This window comes from Capsella rubella, unplaced genomic scaffold (genome assembly GCF_000375325.1).
Source record: "Capsella rubella cultivar Monte Gargano unplaced genomic scaffold, Caprub1_0 scaffold_7, whole genome shotgun sequence".
NCBI classification, from domain to species: domain Eukaryota; kingdom Viridiplantae; phylum Streptophyta; class Magnoliopsida; order Brassicales; family Brassicaceae; genus Capsella; species Capsella rubella.
The window spans coordinates 1,091,682-1,110,279 of record NW_006238917.1 but is presented as its reverse complement, the minus strand read 5'-3'; the positions used below and the strand labels follow the sequence as shown (position 1 = coordinate 1,110,279).

Genomic DNA, 18,598 nt, shown 5'->3' with positions numbered 1-18,598 from the left:
AATGACTAATGATAACCAAAATCGTAATTAAAGAGCATTTATATATTCGTACTCTGTAAATATGATACTTAGAGGAGCTAAAGTCAATTCTACCAATGTTACTAGCGAGTTTGGAAAGAATAAGATCAATGCTTAACATACTAAAGCTACACATTAATGTTGTTGATGACCGAGAGAGAGACTAGAGAGTTAACTTTTTACGACTATATTGGCTTTTAAAGACAACGATAAGAAAAAGGGAAGCTAGGATATAATAAACTTACCATCAAACCATTACGTCCAAGGGGAAGATTCACCGGCGCCCAAGTTTGCCTACATTCGTTAGCTCAAGAGTCATCATTTTTCTCAGTAAAATTCCTGTAAAAAAAAAAAAAAATCAAAGATTATTAGAACCAACATGCCAAGAAGCATCAGAATCAGATTATACTACCAAGCTTAAAAATACTAGAGTCTGAATCTACTACCTCTGGGCTGGAGATTGAACCTTCGCTCTCTATTTTTTTTGTTTCTGCGTTCCTTGCACAGAGCAATTTGATAGACCTTCGAGATCTGGTTTTTATTTCCTCCCTTAAAAAAAAAAAGACAGAGAAGATATGAATTAAACAAAAATAAAACATTGTTATTATGCTTAAAAATGAAACTGACGATGCTTTAGTGAGAAGAATAGAATATGATGACAGTAAAACAGAACATGAAACTGCTTCTAGATTACGACAATGTTTCATAGAAAAAAAAAGAGATACATCTAACATCTCTTACCAGCCTTTTGGAACAGAGTTTGATAAGGACGAGAAGCTTTGGATGAAATTGTTTCTCTCTATCTCCCGTTTTCTCTCTTACAAACACAACTAGATTCGGACCCGCGCTATAGCGCGGAGGAAATTATTATATATATATAATTTTTAACGGATTAGAATATATTACATTTTAATTTTGTTAGAGTGCAGTCGATTACGGTAAATCATATATTTGGATAATAAGTTTAAATAAAATAATAAAGGAAAAAGCGAGTAAATAATCATATACTGAGTTTTGATACAATTAAAAACACGGTGAAAATTTAACAGCACGAAATAATATTTGTCGATAAATTATTCATTTTGACCATTTTTGTAGTAAAAGTAGGAATATACGTAAAAATTACATATTTACAATATATTTTTTGAAAGTCCAATCCGTAACAGAATTCATTTCGTAAAAAACATTATTCGTAACTCGCTTTATCATTATAATTGTGATTTTAACAAACTACCCGTGAATTATCTAAAATTTACGTAGTTTGATATATAATAAATTTTTTCAATAAAAATTATGTCTCGAAAATTATGTCTCCAAAATTACATTTATGTCTTAAAAAAAATATTTCAATATTTTAAATTCTAAAAGTTTTATATATTTGAACCCTTTTATTTATAATATTTTGAAATTTTATATATGCTCATGTAACAATAGTTTTAATATTGGTCATACTTATAATGATTTTAAACCATTGTCCAAAATATTTAACCAAGTGTAGTTGATTATTATATATGTCCGTTTTGAAAAATTCAAATTGCAACATATTCCAAAAATAGTTAAATTTTTATTAAATATTTATATTATATAGTATAATATCATAAATTAAAAATAATATCAAATAAAAGTGAAAGAAGAATAATATTTTTAAATAGATTGTATTAAATTAGTTAGAGAAATATTAGTAAATCCTATAATTAATTATGGAAATAATACAATCCTAAAATTAGATTTGGAAAGTATCCGGTGTATGTATCCAAACCCATTAATCTATCCAATTTTAAAAGATCCAATTACAAATTTCGGGTAATTTTTTGAAACTGACCCGACCCGAAAGCACTTTTTGTACTTCTCTTTTACTAATATAGGGATATGAGAAGCCAAAACTACAATAATGGTAACAAGTGATAAAAATGGTAATACAGAAGAAAGAAGAAGAAATGATTTTGGGATGTAAAAGTTACTGGCTACGAGTTCACTTTTATAAGCAACTTCGATTTGTTCGTTTAAACGGCTACTTTTTTCTAACGTCTATATTTTTTTACCGTTGTAACTTTTAAGCATCAAATCAAATGACCGTTGGTGAATTCTGCCGTTAGGACTTAGGAGGAGGAGTGAATTTAAAAAAATGTACGACGACATATAGCGTTCATAAGAGGTCCAATGGGCCTGAAGACCCAAACAATTACCAAAAAATTTGGTGGCGCAGAGCTTTCATAGTTTATTGCTTTGGGTGCAGGTGAAAACGAACCGATAACAAACCATCTTTTATAACTACTCCCCCCACACCAAACCGGTTTAAACGAGATTATTAACCTCTATACCAAAATCATCCAAACCGGATCATTTTCTGTGGACCAGACTGTACTCTATGTCTATGACATGACGGATACGTCTTTATCATGGGCTTTAACTTATGGCCCATTAAAGATATCCCGTAATCAATCACTTGGTTTAGTAGTCTTTCCCAAATTCATGTACATTCCTTCTCGATAATCACTTTCAATAGCCATTAATTAAAGAGAACCATATGCTTTTGTTGAAAAACAAAACACATTCATTTAATTCAAAAGATTGAGAGAGGATGTTTAATGTAACACCCGAAATTTCCCACAAAAATTATTACTAAAAACAAAATTAACTTCAATTAGACACAGACACATATATTAAAACGACCCTAATTTTACTCTAATTTTACACAGACACAGACACATATATTAAAACGACACATATATTATAAGAAGAGGTAATTTAATCGATTTTAGCCAATTAGAAAAGTACACGTGTCCCACCTTGTCGCTTTCCCCTGCTTCTTCGATGGCGTTGCAACGAAGCATCAGAGATTTTGGTATGGTGAGAGAGAGAGAGAGCAGCAGCAGCAGCAGCAACAACAGCAAGAAGAGAAAGCGATAATCGAACTGATTAAGGTCGTGAAATTGAAGTAATCTCAGATCTTTTTGATAAGGAGGAGGAGGAAGCAAGAAAGAGAGGGTCAACGAAGGAGAGGAGGAGGAGATGAAGCTCTCTGCTTTACATCAGAGCTACTTAAATCGCCGGAGTAATAGCTTCAGATCTCCGACGTCGCTTGATTCTTCCGTTGATGGCTCCGGGAAGTCTCTAGTTGCTGTGTTTTGGCTTTTCGTGCACTGTCTTTGTTGCTTGGTTAGTCTAGTTCTCGGGTTTCGATTCTCCAGATTAGTCTTCTTCTTCCTCTTCTCTACTTCTTCTACCAATCTCTACTCTGCTCCGTTTCGTCCTGACTTACCCGTTAAGCACCTCGATGTTCACACAATCGGCCGTCATCTAGATCCCGGAGCTAACGTGACGGTGGCCGCGGCGACGAGGAGCTCGCGTGTTGTTGTCGGGAGACACGGGATCCGGATCCGGCCCTGGCCGCATCCCAACCCGGCTGAGGTGATGAAAGCTCATCAGATTATAGAGAGAGTTCAGAAGGAGCAAAAGACCATCTTTGGGATGAAGACTAGTAAGATGGTTATAGCTGTGACGCCGACTTATGTGAGGACTTTCCAGGCTTTGCATTTGAGTGGTGTGATGCATTCGTTGATGCTTGTTCCTTATGATCTGGTTTGGATCGTTGTTGAAGCTGGTGGTGCTACTAACGAGACGGCTTCCATCATTGCCAAATCAGGACTTAGGACGATTCATCTCGGGATTGACCAGAGAATGCCTAATACTTGGGAGGATCGTAGTAAATTAGAAGTCTTTATGAGACTCCAGGCTTTGAGGCAAGTTTATTTGTTGATTTTATCTGTTTTGTTTCAATAATGCATCTAGATTTGAAATGTGTGTGATGTGAGCTGAAAGTTATGTTCTTTCTGTTGGTGTGTTTAGAGTTGTGAGAGAAGAGAAGCTTGATGGGATTGTGATGTTTGCGGACGATAGTAATATGCATAGCATGGAGTTCTTTGATGAAATTCAGAATGTGAAGTGGTTTGGTACTGTTTCTGTTGGGATATTGGCGCATTCTGGAAATGCGGAAGAGATGGTTATCTCGATGGATAAGAGGAAAGAGAAGGAGACAGGGGAAGAGGGCGAGAGCTCTTCGTTACCGGTTCAAGGTCCTGCTTGTAACTCAACTGATCAGTTGATTGGGTGGCACATTTTTAATACCTTGCCATATGCGGGGAAGAGTGCGGTTTATATCGATGATGTTGCTGCGGTTTTGCCTCAGAAATTAGAGTGGTCTGGGTTCGTGCTGAACTCGAGATTGCTATGGGAGGAAGCTGAGAATAAGCCAGAGTGGATTAAGGACTTTGGTTCGTTGAATGAGAATGAAGGCGTGGAGAGTCCTTTGTCTCTATTGAAGGATCCTACAATGGTGGAGCCTCTTGGAAGCTGTGGAAGACAGGTTCTGCTATGGTGGCTTCGTGTTGAAGCACGAGCTGATAGCAAATTCCCTCCCGGGTATGCCTTTGTGCTCCTATATAGTAATTGTGCATATTGTTAATCATCTTGCAATCTTATTGAAGACCGGATAAACATTCTCAACTGTGGTTTTAGTAAGCTCTTTATCAATCGATTTAGGAAGCAGGTCTTTAGTCACAAGGAATATAACTAATTTGCTGGACTTTTGCCCAAGTTCAAATTAGGAATTAGTTAGTGAGTTTGACTAGTTTCATATTTAGATGGGGGTATGAAAACTTGAAAACCTAATCTTACCAAGTACCAAGTTGGTACTACCAACCATTTGCAAGTCCAGTCTTGTTGAATTGACTAGTTTACACCTCTTTTAGGTCATAAGTCAATTAGTCTATTAATACTGATCAGATCTTGTTGTTGGGTCAGAACAGGCTAAGGATAAAAAGACAAAAAGGATTTGTGTTTTATGGAAAGATCTCTTGGTCTCACATTGTCTGAATGTTCTTATGATGTTGACTTGTGTTTCGCTTTTTCTTGTGCTTTGAATACAGATGGATAATTGATCCTCCGTTAGAGATCACAGTTGCCGCTAAACGCACTCCATGGCCAGATGTTCCTCCAGAGCCACCAACCAAAAAGAAAGATCAAATGCCATTGTCCCAAGGTGGCAACACTGTCGTGGTGATACCTAAGCAGCAACAACATTCAACCAAAATCCGAAAACCGAAACGCAGAAGTAAGAGAAATAAACATGAACCTAAACTAACCGATACAACACAAGTTTCTTCATCTATGTCAAAGCGTCAAGAAAGAAACTGAGAAAAAGAATACAGTTCAAGAGATCTTTGCTACTATTATTCATTTGTTTGCCAAAAGTCTTAGAGAAACCTCAGAGATCATCTTCTCCTCCAGATACCGCATATATTACAGCTAACGAGAGGGAGAACAAAGCTGGGAAATTTTAGATTATAATGATGGAGCTCCCAAAAAGGTATACAGGTTTTTCGGGGAACGATGATCATTCGTTTTTTCAACTACCGTTTTCATTTTTTGGTCATTTGAAACTTATCTTTTATTAGTAACAAAGATTGTTTGTTTCATGTTCTTGAGGGATACAAAAAAAAAGTGTAGAAACAAAACTTTGGGTTGTATAGTTTGCAAGCATATTTCTCAATTCATTTACGTTTTCTGCAGTAGTGTCTCAATTTTACTTCGGTTGATGGATTATAAATATTTTTTACTCTTACACAATCGTCTCTCAGAAATCAAAGTCATTTCTTACGTCCAAAGTATTTTTTCTTTTAGTTGTTAAAAGAATATGTGAGCATAGATATGACAACATCTATGTCTATATCTGCAAGTGGGATTGTAAGGAAAAATATATTACCAAATCCTGAGATTGGGCTAGAAGCTACCAGTAACTTCAGAAGATTTAATCTTTGAGATGAAGACATTGGAAAAGATACCTTCGAGAGAAAGAAATGGGGGAAGAAAGGTGTAAAAAAAAACAAAACAGAATCATAATTTGCTGAGGTAAGAGAATAGAAGAAACCAGAGAATTTTTAAAGGCGAGACAAAGACTGCAAACAGATTCATAACCGAAATAATGGAGGAGGATAAGGCGGTTTTGTCAGACAAGATCACATGTTTTCCTTTTTTTAACTACTCCCCACCAGCCACCACCACTTCTTCCTTTTCTTTTTCGTTTGTTTGAAACTATGGTCGTAACAATGGGTGCGTGTGAGCGTGTCCTTTGACCATTTTACAATTCACATCTTACGGTAACAGTCGGTTTCTTTGCTTCGTTTTTTTCTTCTTCTTTTTCAATTTCTTAATATTTCTGAATCCCAAAATGACGTTATACAAAAAGGAAACGCTTTTGATTACACAATTCTCAAGTCAAAATATCAAAACATGCCATACATGTTCCCATGCTTCGTGCGTAGCCTAGCTTCCCCATACAAAATAATATCCAAATTGAACAAAATTAGTGATATATATACAAAACAGAAACGGTCACCTTTTTCTTTAAATGAAACGGTCACCTTTAGTTGTCACATATGTCAGAAACACGAGGGAGACACTTTTGTTTCTTAAACCTTATCAAAAGCCAACTTCGGTTTGAAACTTGGTTTAGACACCTCTTTGCCTCCCATTTCCTCCAATCCCAATTTTATTCTCCTCTTTTTATTCAGAAGTATGTATTGCTTTACATATATATGTATATGAAAACTCCAACGGTCAGGATGGGTCGCCGCCTCATGACCATAGAATCTGCCGTGAAATGGGAACATCTCATCCACCCATCCCTTCTCTTTCTTATTTGTTCCATGAATCTTCATAAAGCTCTCTATATATCTTTATATCAATCAACTAACTAGTATTAATAACAGTTGGAGAAGCCAACAAATGAATTATTTCAGACGTGAAAATTGTTAAACCAGACCACAGTTTCTTGGGAACTGATGTAACGTTGAATTCAGAGATTTCACAGACATCTATACCTAATTAAAATGTTCACAACCCAATGTCAATATATGTATATATGTATATTATATCATTCAACGTAAAAGGAGCTCTCGGTCACGAAAGAAGATGCAGCTATTTCGTAAATATTGATTTCGAGTGAGATCATCCTGTTTCCAATTTCCCAGTTTTGATTGTATTTCTTCATGTTCCCATGCGTCCGGAACTGAAAGTAAAGTTCACAATTTGCTGCGAGCGTGGTATGGTTTTAGTAGCCAATGACCATTCCGGTGAGACGCAAAAAGCCTGTTTGCAGCTAAGAGCTGACTGACTGTATCCAAACATAACAGAGGGAACAATAAATACATAAGGCGTGAGCCATGTGACAACTCAAACCAAAAAAAAAAAAATTGTATGCAAATCGGGGGAAATATATAATACTGATCGGGTTAAAAATATCAAATTAAACTGCATGACCATGAAAAATAAAGATAATAACGCATAGGCCATCTGAGATAGGTTAAAAAGGCAAAATTACACCAGAATGAAATAACATCGTTGTGTTAAAAGGTTTACATGGTTTCTTCTACTATACGATAGCAATCTATTTACGTTAGTCGTCTGATATATATGAATACATACGCAAGTCTCTCGTGGTAGATTGGTGATGTATACAACAGACCGCAGAAAAGTAAAAAGAAAGTAACAAACAAACCATCTTATTATAATTTGCATGTAGTAATATATTACATTTACACAGTCTACAAGATAATTCCGTAAACAGACTTTAGAAGAGAATAGTAAACTATTTGAATTGGACAGACGAATATTTTGACCCCACGAATCTTCGGAGTTTGAACTCCTTTTCTTTTGGGTGAAATACAATAAAAATGTCGAATGAATGCTTTTACCAAACAAAAGTGTCGCAAGGGAAGGGGAACTATGTTTCCTAGTTCTTTGTTTCTTGGTCGGCTATCTCTCACAATTATCTGCTTCTTCGATATATGCTTTCATTCTACTGAAGTCAAAATTTTAAATCAAAAATCATTAATATCCGATAAAATTGTACGTAACAAACGTAATGATACTAACATCCCGTTTATATGTAACATATATACGAGCATAAAAATTATGATCAGACAGATCAGTCGAATTAAGAAAGAAGGTTGCGTACTTCTTACAAGTAAAAACTAATGTACAAAAGATAACTAAAAATACCTTTAACACTCTCAATAATTCAACTTAACTCTTCTCTGGAGACTTCCAATAGTAACATTTAGAAAAAATAAATTTTTATTATTATTTTGTAGATCCGTGAAATGCATTAATAGGATCTTTTTCCAGTTTCGAAATGTATTAAACTAATGAAAAATACATAAATATCTGCCTGCCTCTTGTATATTCACACACAAATATATAATATTTATATATATATATATATATATATATATATATATATATACTACTGATTAAATACACAAAAAAAATTCATTCAAAAAAATCCATTCGAACCGTCCACCATCTTGCATGCCCATTATTCCCATTCATTATAATAGAAAAGTATACCAACTTGAAATATTAATATATACATCAAAAATTTTGTATAAATAGTACCACAGTTTCTCATCATCCCCTCAAACAAAAAACAAACCATCTCAAAATATTCCCAACTATATCCAAAAGGACCAAAACATGGCTCCCTCATCAAAAATCCTCTCGTTACTTCTCTTATACGTCGTCGTCTCATTAGCCTCTGGTGATGAGTCCATCATCAAAGACGACCTTCTCCAACTTCCATCCGACGGCTGGTGGAGAACCGATGAAGAAGTGAGGTCCATCTACTTACAATGGTCCGCGGAACACGGGAAAACTAACAACAACAACGGTATCATCAACGACCAAGACAGAAGATTCAATATTTTCAAAGACAACCTAAGATTCATCGATCTTCACAACCACAACAACAAGAACGCTACTTACAAGCTTGGTCTCACCAAATTTACCGATCTCACTAACGATGAGTACCGAAGTTTATACCTTGGAGCAAGAACAGAGCCCACCCGCCGCATCGCTAAGGCCAAGCATGTTAACCAGAAATACTCAGCCGCTGTAAACGGCAAAGGGGTTCCAGAGACGGTTGATTGGAGGCAGAAAGGAGCCGTTAATCCCGTTAAAGACCAAGGAACTTGCGGTAATTGCTTAATTATGCTTTTATCCTTTATAATCTAATCGATCTTACAAACATACAAAGTAACTTAACATTGTAAATTTGTAATACATGGAGCTGTGTATTATTCCGTATTGATCTTATTATGTGTACTATTACTCTACGCAGGAAGTTGTTGGGCGTTTTCGACAACTGCAGCAGTAGAAGGTATAAATAAGATAGTAACAGGAGAACTCGTATCTCTGTCAGAACAAGAACTAGTGGACTGCGACAAAGCCTACAACCAAGGTTGCAACGGAGGTTTAATGGACTACGCTTTTCAATTCATCATGAAGAACGGTGGCTTAAACACTGAAAAAGATTACCCTTACCGTGGATCCAACGGGAAATGCAATTCTTTCTTGGTAAACACACAAAAACAGAGCAACTCTGTTTTCATTTTGAATTACAACATATATTCAAATCTTGTTGTGTTTTTTGCAGAAGAATTCAAGAGTTGTGAGTATTGATGGGTACGAAGATGTTCCTACGAAAGACGAGGCAGCCTTGAAGAAAGCAATTTCACACCAGCCTGTGAGTGTTGCTATTGAAGCCGGTGGTAGAATTTTCCAACATTACCAATCGGTAAGCGGAGCCGACCTTAAATTTTGTAGTTTGTAACAAAACCGGGTTTTGGATACTCAAATAACCGGTTTGGTTTTGGTTGGCAGGGGATCTTCACCGGGGAGTGTGGTACGAATCTTGATCACGCGGTGGTGGCGGTAGGGTACGGGACAGAGAACGGCGTCGACTATTGGATTGTGAGGAACTCTTGGGGTCCGCGTTGGGGTGAGGAAGGTTACATTAGGATGGAGAGGAACTTGGCGGCTTCTAAATCCGGTAAGTGTGGGATTGCGGTTGAAGCCTCGTATCCGGTTAAGTACAGTCCAAACCCGGTTCGTGGAAGTATCATCAGCAGTGTTTAGGAATCAAAACGCTCGATGTACAAGATTTCAACATTTGGGATTCTTATCATTTAATTTAAATCTCATATTATTATTGTTTGTAATGTATAGTTTTTGAACCCAAAAAAAAAAGAAGGTAGTTGATTCATCATAAGGATGTTAAACTTTATAAATCCTTATGTCGATCAATTTCCTTTATAATCAAAGAAAGATTGCTTGTTTATTTATGTATCAAAAGAAATATATAATAAAATGATATATTTCTTTTTTTTTTTTAGCTCTTTACTCACACAGACACTTCCTCACATGTATTTCATAAGTTACACAGATTCATTAACCTTCACACTTTCTTTCCTTCTCTCTCAAATACATTGAGCTCTATTTTCCCACGCCATTTGTATATCCAGCATTAGTGACAGTATATTCTTTTCAATAAAAATATTATTAATGTTGGGAAATCAGACTGTAAAAAAAAAACAGGAAATACAAGTTCTATACACAGAATGACAGAAACAAGTTAGCAATAAAATCAAATTGACTAAACTAGTTGTATCAAACTGACACATTAATGTCCGTAGTGGAACGATGGAGACTTAGTAGCAGTTGGACCCAATTTTTCAAGAACAGCCAAAGATTCTTTCATCGTTGGCCTCTTTTGAGGAACAGGAGATGCGCAGCTACAGCCTAACTTGAAACAATCGAGCAGAAAGTCTTGCTTGCCGTCTAACTCGCCGCGCATGGCCACATCTGCCATCCTCAGTGCGCGATGTCCGTCCGCAACTGTCAATCCGTTTCCTAGCACAATCTCTTCAACCGACACGATCTTTCCCGTGAGAAGCTCGAGAAGGATCACTCCAAAGCCGTAAACGTCCCATTTTGGACTCGGTTTTAGGCTTCGGAGAGACTCCGGTGCGCAGTAAGGTGACATCGGCCCAACCGAGCTCGGACTGGGGCTTGGCGTACGCCCTATAGACGAGAAGTCTCGGGAGGAGGTTGTGTAACGCTTACTACTGAAAATCCGAGATGACCCACCAGCTCGGATGTAGCTCGTTTCCCCTGTTAGAAGCCTTTCGAGTCCGAAATCGCCTATTTTAGGCTCCATGTCGTGGCCCAAGAGTATGTTACTAGGCTTCAAGTTTCCATGCACATGCTTCTTCTCGTGGAGATAAGCCAGCCCACGTGCAATGCCCTTTGCTATCTTGAGTCGAGTTTCCCACGGTAAATGATAAGGCGAAGAAGACCCTCCTCCTTTTCCTGCCAAAACACTCTAATCTCAGCATAACTCACACATGTGCATTAAGATCCTACTTTAGCAAACTAGGCTAATCACAAACTACCAAATCATGTAACGGTTAAATAGACAAACGTTCAATAAAACTCACGGAAACGAGGGTTGACGAGGCTGCCATTAGGGACAAAATCGTAAATGACCAATTTCTCGTCGGTACCCCAATAGAACCCACAGAGTCTGACCAAATTCGGGTGAACCAATTTTCCAATGGCTCGTATATGCGACTCGAAATCCTTAAACCGGCGCTGGTTCAAACCGTTGTCACCTAGCCGACGAACCGCGAAAACCCTTCCATCCTCGAGAACGGCTTTATACGTTATACTCGAACCAGTGGCTCCTAGAATATAAGCTGAGGCCTTAAGCAGAGTCTCAATCTCCATCTCTTTCTCTCCCTCAACGGTCACTAACGTCCCTTTCTTGTTATCTCCTGACTGTTGATTTGCATTGTAACAGGTTTCTTCGTCGCCATCCTCTTCTTCTTCGTCTTCAGATGGTGTCGTTTCAGGATCTTTTCGTAGACATGACCATTTCTTGAATCTTCTTGATTCCTCTGGTGAAGAAGAAGAAGATGATTGTGATGAAAATGTTGATAGCGTAATTGTTGTCTCTGTTTCTTGTCTTTGTTTGTTGCTGTCGTAATCAACGGTCTTGTTCTTCTTGCATCTATAGATATAGAGGAAAATCAAGGCAAGGATTCCGATTCCGGCTACGTCTCCGATAACTATCCCAATTATAACTCCGGGTCGTAACCGGGTTCGGGGATTTGAGTCGGTTTGTTGTGATTTTGGATCGGTAACCGGGTTTGACCCAATTGTGTTCGGTATGGCGGCTATTGCTGGTGTAGATGTTGGTACTTCGGCCTCGGAGACAATCGACGGTGAGGAAGGGATGGGACACGGGTTTCGGGTCGGGTCACCGCATAGATTCGGGTTTCCTGAAAATGAATTTGATTTCTGGTCAAAGAAAACCGGATAATCCGGGATTGGACCGGTTAAGTTGTTGAATGAGAGATCAACGGTGACGTTTCTGGGGAAATCGGCTCCGATACCAGGTGGAATTTCGCCGGAGATTTGGTTAAACGAGACGTTCAAGTACCGGAGACTGTCTCCGCCAAAATCCGGTGGAAGCGAGCCATTGATAAGATTCGACGACAGGTCTAAGGACTCAACAACTCTCCAACCGCCAGGAATCTCGCCGGAGAAGTAATTATTCTCCAAAGAAACCACCGTCAAGTTTCTCAATGACGCCAAATTGGCAGGTAACTTTCCCGCCAAGGCATTATCAGAGAGATTTAGGGTTAGAAGATTGTGAAGATCACCAATTGCAGAAGGGAGCTCGCCGGAGATCATGTTACTGGAGAGATCGAGGAACCTGAGCTCTCTAGCGTTGAAGAAAGAAACTGGTAATGGCCCATTGAAGGAATTGTTGGAAAGATCGAGACTTTGAAGTGTCAAGAGAGAACCCAAATCAGATGGAACCGAACCAAGAAGCTGAGAATTGGGGAGAGACAAGGTCAAGACTTTAGAATCGTTATTACAAGAGACACCTCTCCAAGAACATGGAGTTTGGTGTTTGTGATTCCAAGTCTGTAATAAAGACAGAGGATCAACAAGAACAGAGGACTTAAATTTCATCAGAACCAACCCATCAGAGTTCAAAGCAGAGGAATTCAAAACAGAGCAAAAGAAGAAGAAGAAGAAAACCATTGGCATCAACTCCATTTTCATGGCTTCATCAAACTACTGTGAAAGACAGAGAGGGAGAGATAGAGAGAGGTGTGAAGAGAGTTAAAGAGAGTTAAAAGAGAGAAAAAGAAACAGCTCACCACCGTAACCAAACACTCCACTTCCTGTTCCCTAAATGCTCTCTCTCTCTCTCTCTTTCTTTGTGTCTCTGTCTCTCTGAGAAAATATTGCAGAGTTTCTTAAATTCTAATTATCAATACGAATACACACTACTTGTTATTACAGTCTTGTTCATTTATTATATGAAATCTCTTTTTTCTTGTCTTTACAACTAATATTTGTACTTTTCTCTCTCTCTTTCTTTACTGAACCGAAGAAACGAGTAGATTCCTCAGGAATTAGTAAGCTACACGACATTTATATGAGAGCTGCAGTTACTAATGCTGTAATAAATAAAATTTATAATGTTTTCACTGACTACTTTCTTTTTTTGGTTCACACAGCCAATATAGCTCGAAGGAATCTTAAATCGAATACATTGGATCTTTGTGAGTTTTAGAAAAATAAGGCATGTTGTAGTTTTTTTTTTGTTTTTCGAATATGGTTCTGATGCTTTACGAGTAGTCGAGTAGGTATTTTTCCTCTGTAAATGGCTTTCATGTGCTCTCTGCTGCTTATGACTATTTGTTTTTCTTCATTTCATTATGTGTTTTTGTAAAATAATCGTCCGGAAGATTCTGCATTCAATTTCTGTACGAAGTAATGATTTGTCTTCAAGCTATATGATTAAATGGATGGAAAACAGAATACTCCCATATTCACGTTCTGATCCTTATCAAAATCACATTGTCTCTTTGGTCTTATCATATTCATATGGATATATATACATACTGAGTTTGGTTAAACTCGAAGTAGGTGAATTGAATTTATGGCATGGCAATGTCCATCAAAGTGTATATATATGTTTATCAATAATTGGATTTACGAGTGCGCAGTGCGCACACACACATATGGTCCATAACCCATCATTTTAGTCTCTTTGTTTATTCCCTTTTACTCAATTCTTTCTTTAACTGTTTTAATATCTATTAACACAGTTCCTTTTCTTTTTGTATAAAAAGTTTGAGGTGATCTCTTCATCAATCATCAACCACTTCTTTTATAATAATACAAAATTTTAAGCTGAAAAGGATTCAATAAAGTTTCATGAAATACACTTTATGTATAATGAGTCCAACAGTAAAAAGCCACAAACCCAGCCTTGTTAAGTTTTTTTCTTTGGTGGTGGACCATTAAAAAATATACATTAGATTTATGATCATCCTTTCCGGAATTATAAACTAAACTATATTAGAGTTTTTTAATTCAATAAACATAAAAAGTTAATTAACAACCCATTTTCCCACCTTCCAATCAAGACACACAGCTTAGCTCCCCTGCCACTGCCAGAGAGTTCACTAAATGCTTCTATTTTAGTTTGGTTTCTATGATGATATCTTTTAGCTTTATATTGCATTTGTTTGTAACAAAATCTGTCATTGCTCTTTTTCACTTAAATAAAAATGACCTGATTTGTGAATATGTTTAGGGTTTAAAAGAAAAGAGATATCTGAAAAATGTAGTTGTAATAGTAATAATAAAGTTGGTTTTGTTTTGTGAACTTTACGTTTCGTGGGTATATTGGGTTGGATATTATGAGTTTTAGGTTAAATTGGAAATTGAAAAGAAGGCACAAATGAGGTCAAATCATATGATTTATAATTTAAAGGGTAAAGAGTCTCGCTTTAGCAATTCAATCAATTTCTAAGTCGGCCATTTGGCTTTTTATTTCGTTCAACCATTTCAGATTTTTACTTCAAGATTAAAAGCATATTGAAAACTCTTATATCATGTCATTATTTGTATATATACCTAACGTTCTTGACTATTAATTTCTTCAAAAAAAAAAAAAAATTATGATAATACAAAATATCTATAGTTTTGGAACTTGGAAGTATTGAGTTACAGAGATCAATTAAACAACAAGAAATAAAAGTAAATTGAGTCTTCACCTTGGAACTAGGATATAATCTATATATATATATTGCTCCTTTTAAGTAAGATGCAAATGTATGAGAGTTCTAACCTTAGCTTTTTGCCTAATCCGTGGATCATGTTCCTCCTTACGTGTTGTTTTATGCGAAAATCATCGAAAGAGCTTATTTAAAGGTGAGCTTTGAAACTGAGTCAATGAATCATCAAACTATACATAATCTCGAGTCGACCGTATATTATAAAATTCGTAACAATGAAATTAAATACTACAGTACTAATTATTTTGGTCTTGTGGTACTTATAAACTGAGTCATTTTGTAATGTGATACGTTATCCCCGAAAATCCGAAACTAGTACGTAAATTATTATTATTATACAGTAAATTAGATATACAAGCTGTTGACTCCCGTGTTTTAAGAAAACCAAATTTATAATATCATATATTTTGTCAATATTATTTTATTTATGGAGCTAATAAATTCATAATGGCGATAGCAATTCTTTTTTCAAAAAAGTTGTATTAAATATACAAAACGTCAGTTTCTTTATTTCTTTCTTTCATTGACTATGAAACAGAGAGATGGTTTGTAAATTTGTTTTGGAGGGTGATGATATGGACATGGTTTTAATGTCGTAAGCAACTAAAACTGAGAGAAACATATTAGACGAGACCGAAATATATAATCTCACAAATCTTCTAAGTTTAATGGACCTTTAAGGCCTATGCAACTCATTATAAGAGAAACAGAAGAAGCAGTGGTGAGCTTAGGTAACCCAAACGAATATTGCCCAAAATTATTGGGCTTTTTAAGGCTTTCCAATCTTCTCTCTACGGCGTTTTCCACTAGTTTAACTTTTAATTCCGAGATACTGACTTTCTAATCTTGTGGATTTTTATTTTTTTGGTCTAAACAAAAATCTTATTTTATTACCAATTATAATATAGCACATTATTCGTTCGTTCGTATGAATATGGTAGCTTCAGCGAATGACGACATCCGACACAGTCATTGTCAGCTTTATTCCCAAAATTTATCTATAAAACTATTTTTAAGTGGACAATTTGTTTAGCAGTGGTTGTAAATTTCATTGCTACGTACATCAGATGCTTTTCTTTTTGTTGATAGCTACATCCCATTCAGATACAAATATCATATACATAAAAAAAAATTAAAAAAAATTACAGTAATTACATGAAAACTCCAACCGCTTTTTTCAAGTGGCAGAAACGCTAATTGGGGTCAGCAAACGGCGATTTTTAGTTTATATTTTGGTGACATACTTATTAATAATGCATATAACTATATATATATATTAATATATAAACTGACGTTTAGTGAACCTTGAATGATGTGATTAATATAATAAACGATACTCCACTATCACAAAGCAATGGATCACTAACCTCGTTTTATCTAATTAAAATATAAAAAGATCTCTTCTTTACTAACTACTTCGGCCCGAAGCATTCTTTCGTTTTGTTTTTGTTTTTGTTTTTGTTGTGTTGAGTAATGAAAGAGCTGAAAAGGGCAAACCAAATAAAGGGAAAGGTAATAGCACGATCGGCTCATGTGCGGGGTACGAGTCTCTCTTAAACGTTTTCTTTTTTTTTCGTTTTGATGCATCATGTCACGGTTGTCGAATAGTCTTTAATTTTCAATCGATATTTGTCAAAGTAAATAACTGTAGAGACTATAGAGAGTATAATTTCAAAAGGTTAAATTAATACATCACAAAAAGCACAACTCTCATATCTCGAAAGCTTTTTTTGAGATCACTGTTGGTTAATAATACAGCGAATCTTTTCATTGTTGCCAATGAATCAATCATGATCCATCGTGAACGGTCTAATATCTAAAACCACAGATTAGACACGCGTCTGAGAGTGACGGAGTATCGTGGGCATGTGTTCCACGTGCCATTTTTGCCAACTGACCAAATAATAATAATTCAAAACATCTAGGAGTGGCCGGTGTGGATTTTTTTTTAATTCTTTCTGTTTTCTTTGACTTAAAACGTTTTTAAATAACATTAAAAGTTATATAATGCATATCGTAGTAATTAGTATTCCCCTCAACATTTATACGAATAGATAAAGAGATCTGTATAAAGTGTATAGGTAAAAAGGAAACGTTAAAATTTGGAGTTGTTTCAAACGGTACTTACGTAACCTATATGGCATGCGAAGAAAACACTAATGTATGGGAACTACGATCAAAAGAATTTAAAATACAAGATCATCGTTAAAATGTTTCATCACCGAAATTATGCACATATATCATCCTAAAACAATAATAACAAAAAGGTCAGTAGAATATATTCCTTAAAAGAAGGGAAATTCACTGCAAGGTTGATAAACACCTTTTGAGTACAAGTATCAAAATTTGATAGACTAAAAATATGGAGTATATATGATGCAAAGACGACTTACATGAGTCAATATTCTACAACAAACACAAAATATGAAAAACTTATCTATTGACCTTGCCTTGAAAGGAGAGGAAGATATAATAATTTGGCCATAGGAGAGACTTCACACTTATCGGTGGCAGTAAGCATGTCATCAACGCCTTATTGACTAAGCCAAGCACAACATACTTGTGTTTGACTTTTGTGTTTTAAAATTGAACCCTTTTGTCTGGATCTTCTAGTCAAAGTAAAAGTTCATAGACATATAAATGCGTTAAAACGACTTTTAACTTTACAACAATCTTCAAAGTGCAAATCTATTTATAATATTAGTCCCATGATTAGAGAGTAATACAAAACAACAACACACACTTATTTTTGTACGTAAAGGGTCTAGTGTCAAGCGTCGTATATAATCTCGCATCAAAAAATAGTTCGTTATTAATTAATCCCATGATTCATCATCTTAAAACCATAGAATAAGTTTTTTTTTTTTTTTTTGTCGCTTTGAGTAACAGAGAGAAGTTTTAGATCATGCAAGGAGGTAGCAGTAATAGAGACGAAGAATAAAAGAAATAAGATAAGAGTTGGTATTAAAGTTTTCACGTGTGTCGTATCAATAAACACAACAACCATATCAAAGAGGAAAGATCTCTTCTTCTTTATTTTTGGTTGAGTTCACAGTTCCAAGACTTTTCATAACTCCCAAGATTATTTACATTTGTACCCTTCCGTACCACGCCAAAGTATACGACTTTCGTATGGTCAAATTTGTCCGCTTCATTTTTTTAAATTGTGTATTTGTCGGAGCGGTGAGAAACAAGTCGCACGTGTGTCTGCTTCAACCGCGTCTTCACCGTCACGTGATTATTCCTTTTTCGCACGTGCCTTCTGCGGTTTAAAACTACGTTATAAGATCCAACGGATGGAATTGTAACAGTTGTCTCCCATCCAACCTTAATAATACAATGGTCAAATCAAACTATTTAAAAAAAAAATGAAATATCGATAATAATCAGAAAATATTTACGAAAAGAACAGTAGGCGTAATCTCATTTGTTCTAAGTTTTTCTAATTATAAATTTAAGTTTTGTAGGAGTAATTTTTTTTTATATTCATTTTGTGGCTGTGTAGTTAACTTGCACTAATGTACTTATCATATATAGATCATATGTTCTATTCTTATATTTTTTCCCTATTTTCTTCA

General features: G+C 35.8%; 3 protein-coding genes across 4 annotated transcripts; 2 read left to right on the top strand and 1 right to left on the bottom strand.

Moving 5' to 3' along the window:
* The first annotated feature begins 2,839 nt into the window (after positions 1 to 2,839).
* On the top strand, positions 2,840 to 5,588 carry LOC17880302 (probable beta-1,4-xylosyltransferase IRX14). The gene is made up of 3 exons (XM_006283476.2): positions 2,840 to 3,761; positions 3,868 to 4,440; positions 4,947 to 5,588. The coding sequence occupies exons 1-3, from the start codon at positions 3,031 to 3,033 to the stop codon at positions 5,212 to 5,214; spliced, it is 1,572 nt and encodes a 523-aa protein (XP_006283538.1). The 5' UTR covers positions 2,840 to 3,030; the 3' UTR covers positions 5,215 to 5,588.
* Positions 5,589 to 8,532: 2,944 nt separating this feature from the next.
* On the top strand, positions 8,533 to 10,168 carry LOC17878960 (germination-specific cysteine protease 1). Of its 2 annotated transcripts, none has more exons than XM_023779304.1 (4): positions 8,533 to 9,052; positions 9,197 to 9,432; positions 9,515 to 9,652; positions 9,739 to 10,168. In XM_023779304.1, exons 1-4 carry the CDS (start codon positions 8,554 to 8,556, stop codon positions 9,991 to 9,993), a joined length of 1,128 nt encoding a protein of 375 aa, XP_023635072.1. In that variant the 5' UTR covers positions 8,533 to 8,553; the 3' UTR covers positions 9,994 to 10,168. The 2 variants fall into 2 exon arrangements, with proteins under 2 accessions (XP_023635072.1, XP_006283942.1); XM_006283880.2 differs by having other exon boundaries at positions 9,512 to 9,652.
* Positions 10,169 to 10,374: 206 nt separating this feature from the next.
* On the bottom strand, positions 10,375 to 13,280 carry LOC17880697 (probable LRR receptor-like serine/threonine-protein kinase At4g37250). The gene is made up of 2 exons (XM_006283102.2): positions 11,355 to 13,280; positions 10,375 to 11,226 (listed from the first exon to the last, which is right to left on the bottom strand). Exons 1-2 carry the CDS (start codon positions 12,988 to 12,990, stop codon positions 10,538 to 10,540), a joined length of 2,325 nt encoding a protein of 774 aa, XP_006283164.1. The 5' UTR covers positions 12,991 to 13,280; the 3' UTR covers positions 10,375 to 10,537.
* Between the last annotated feature and the right edge of the window lie 5,318 nt (positions 13,281 to 18,598).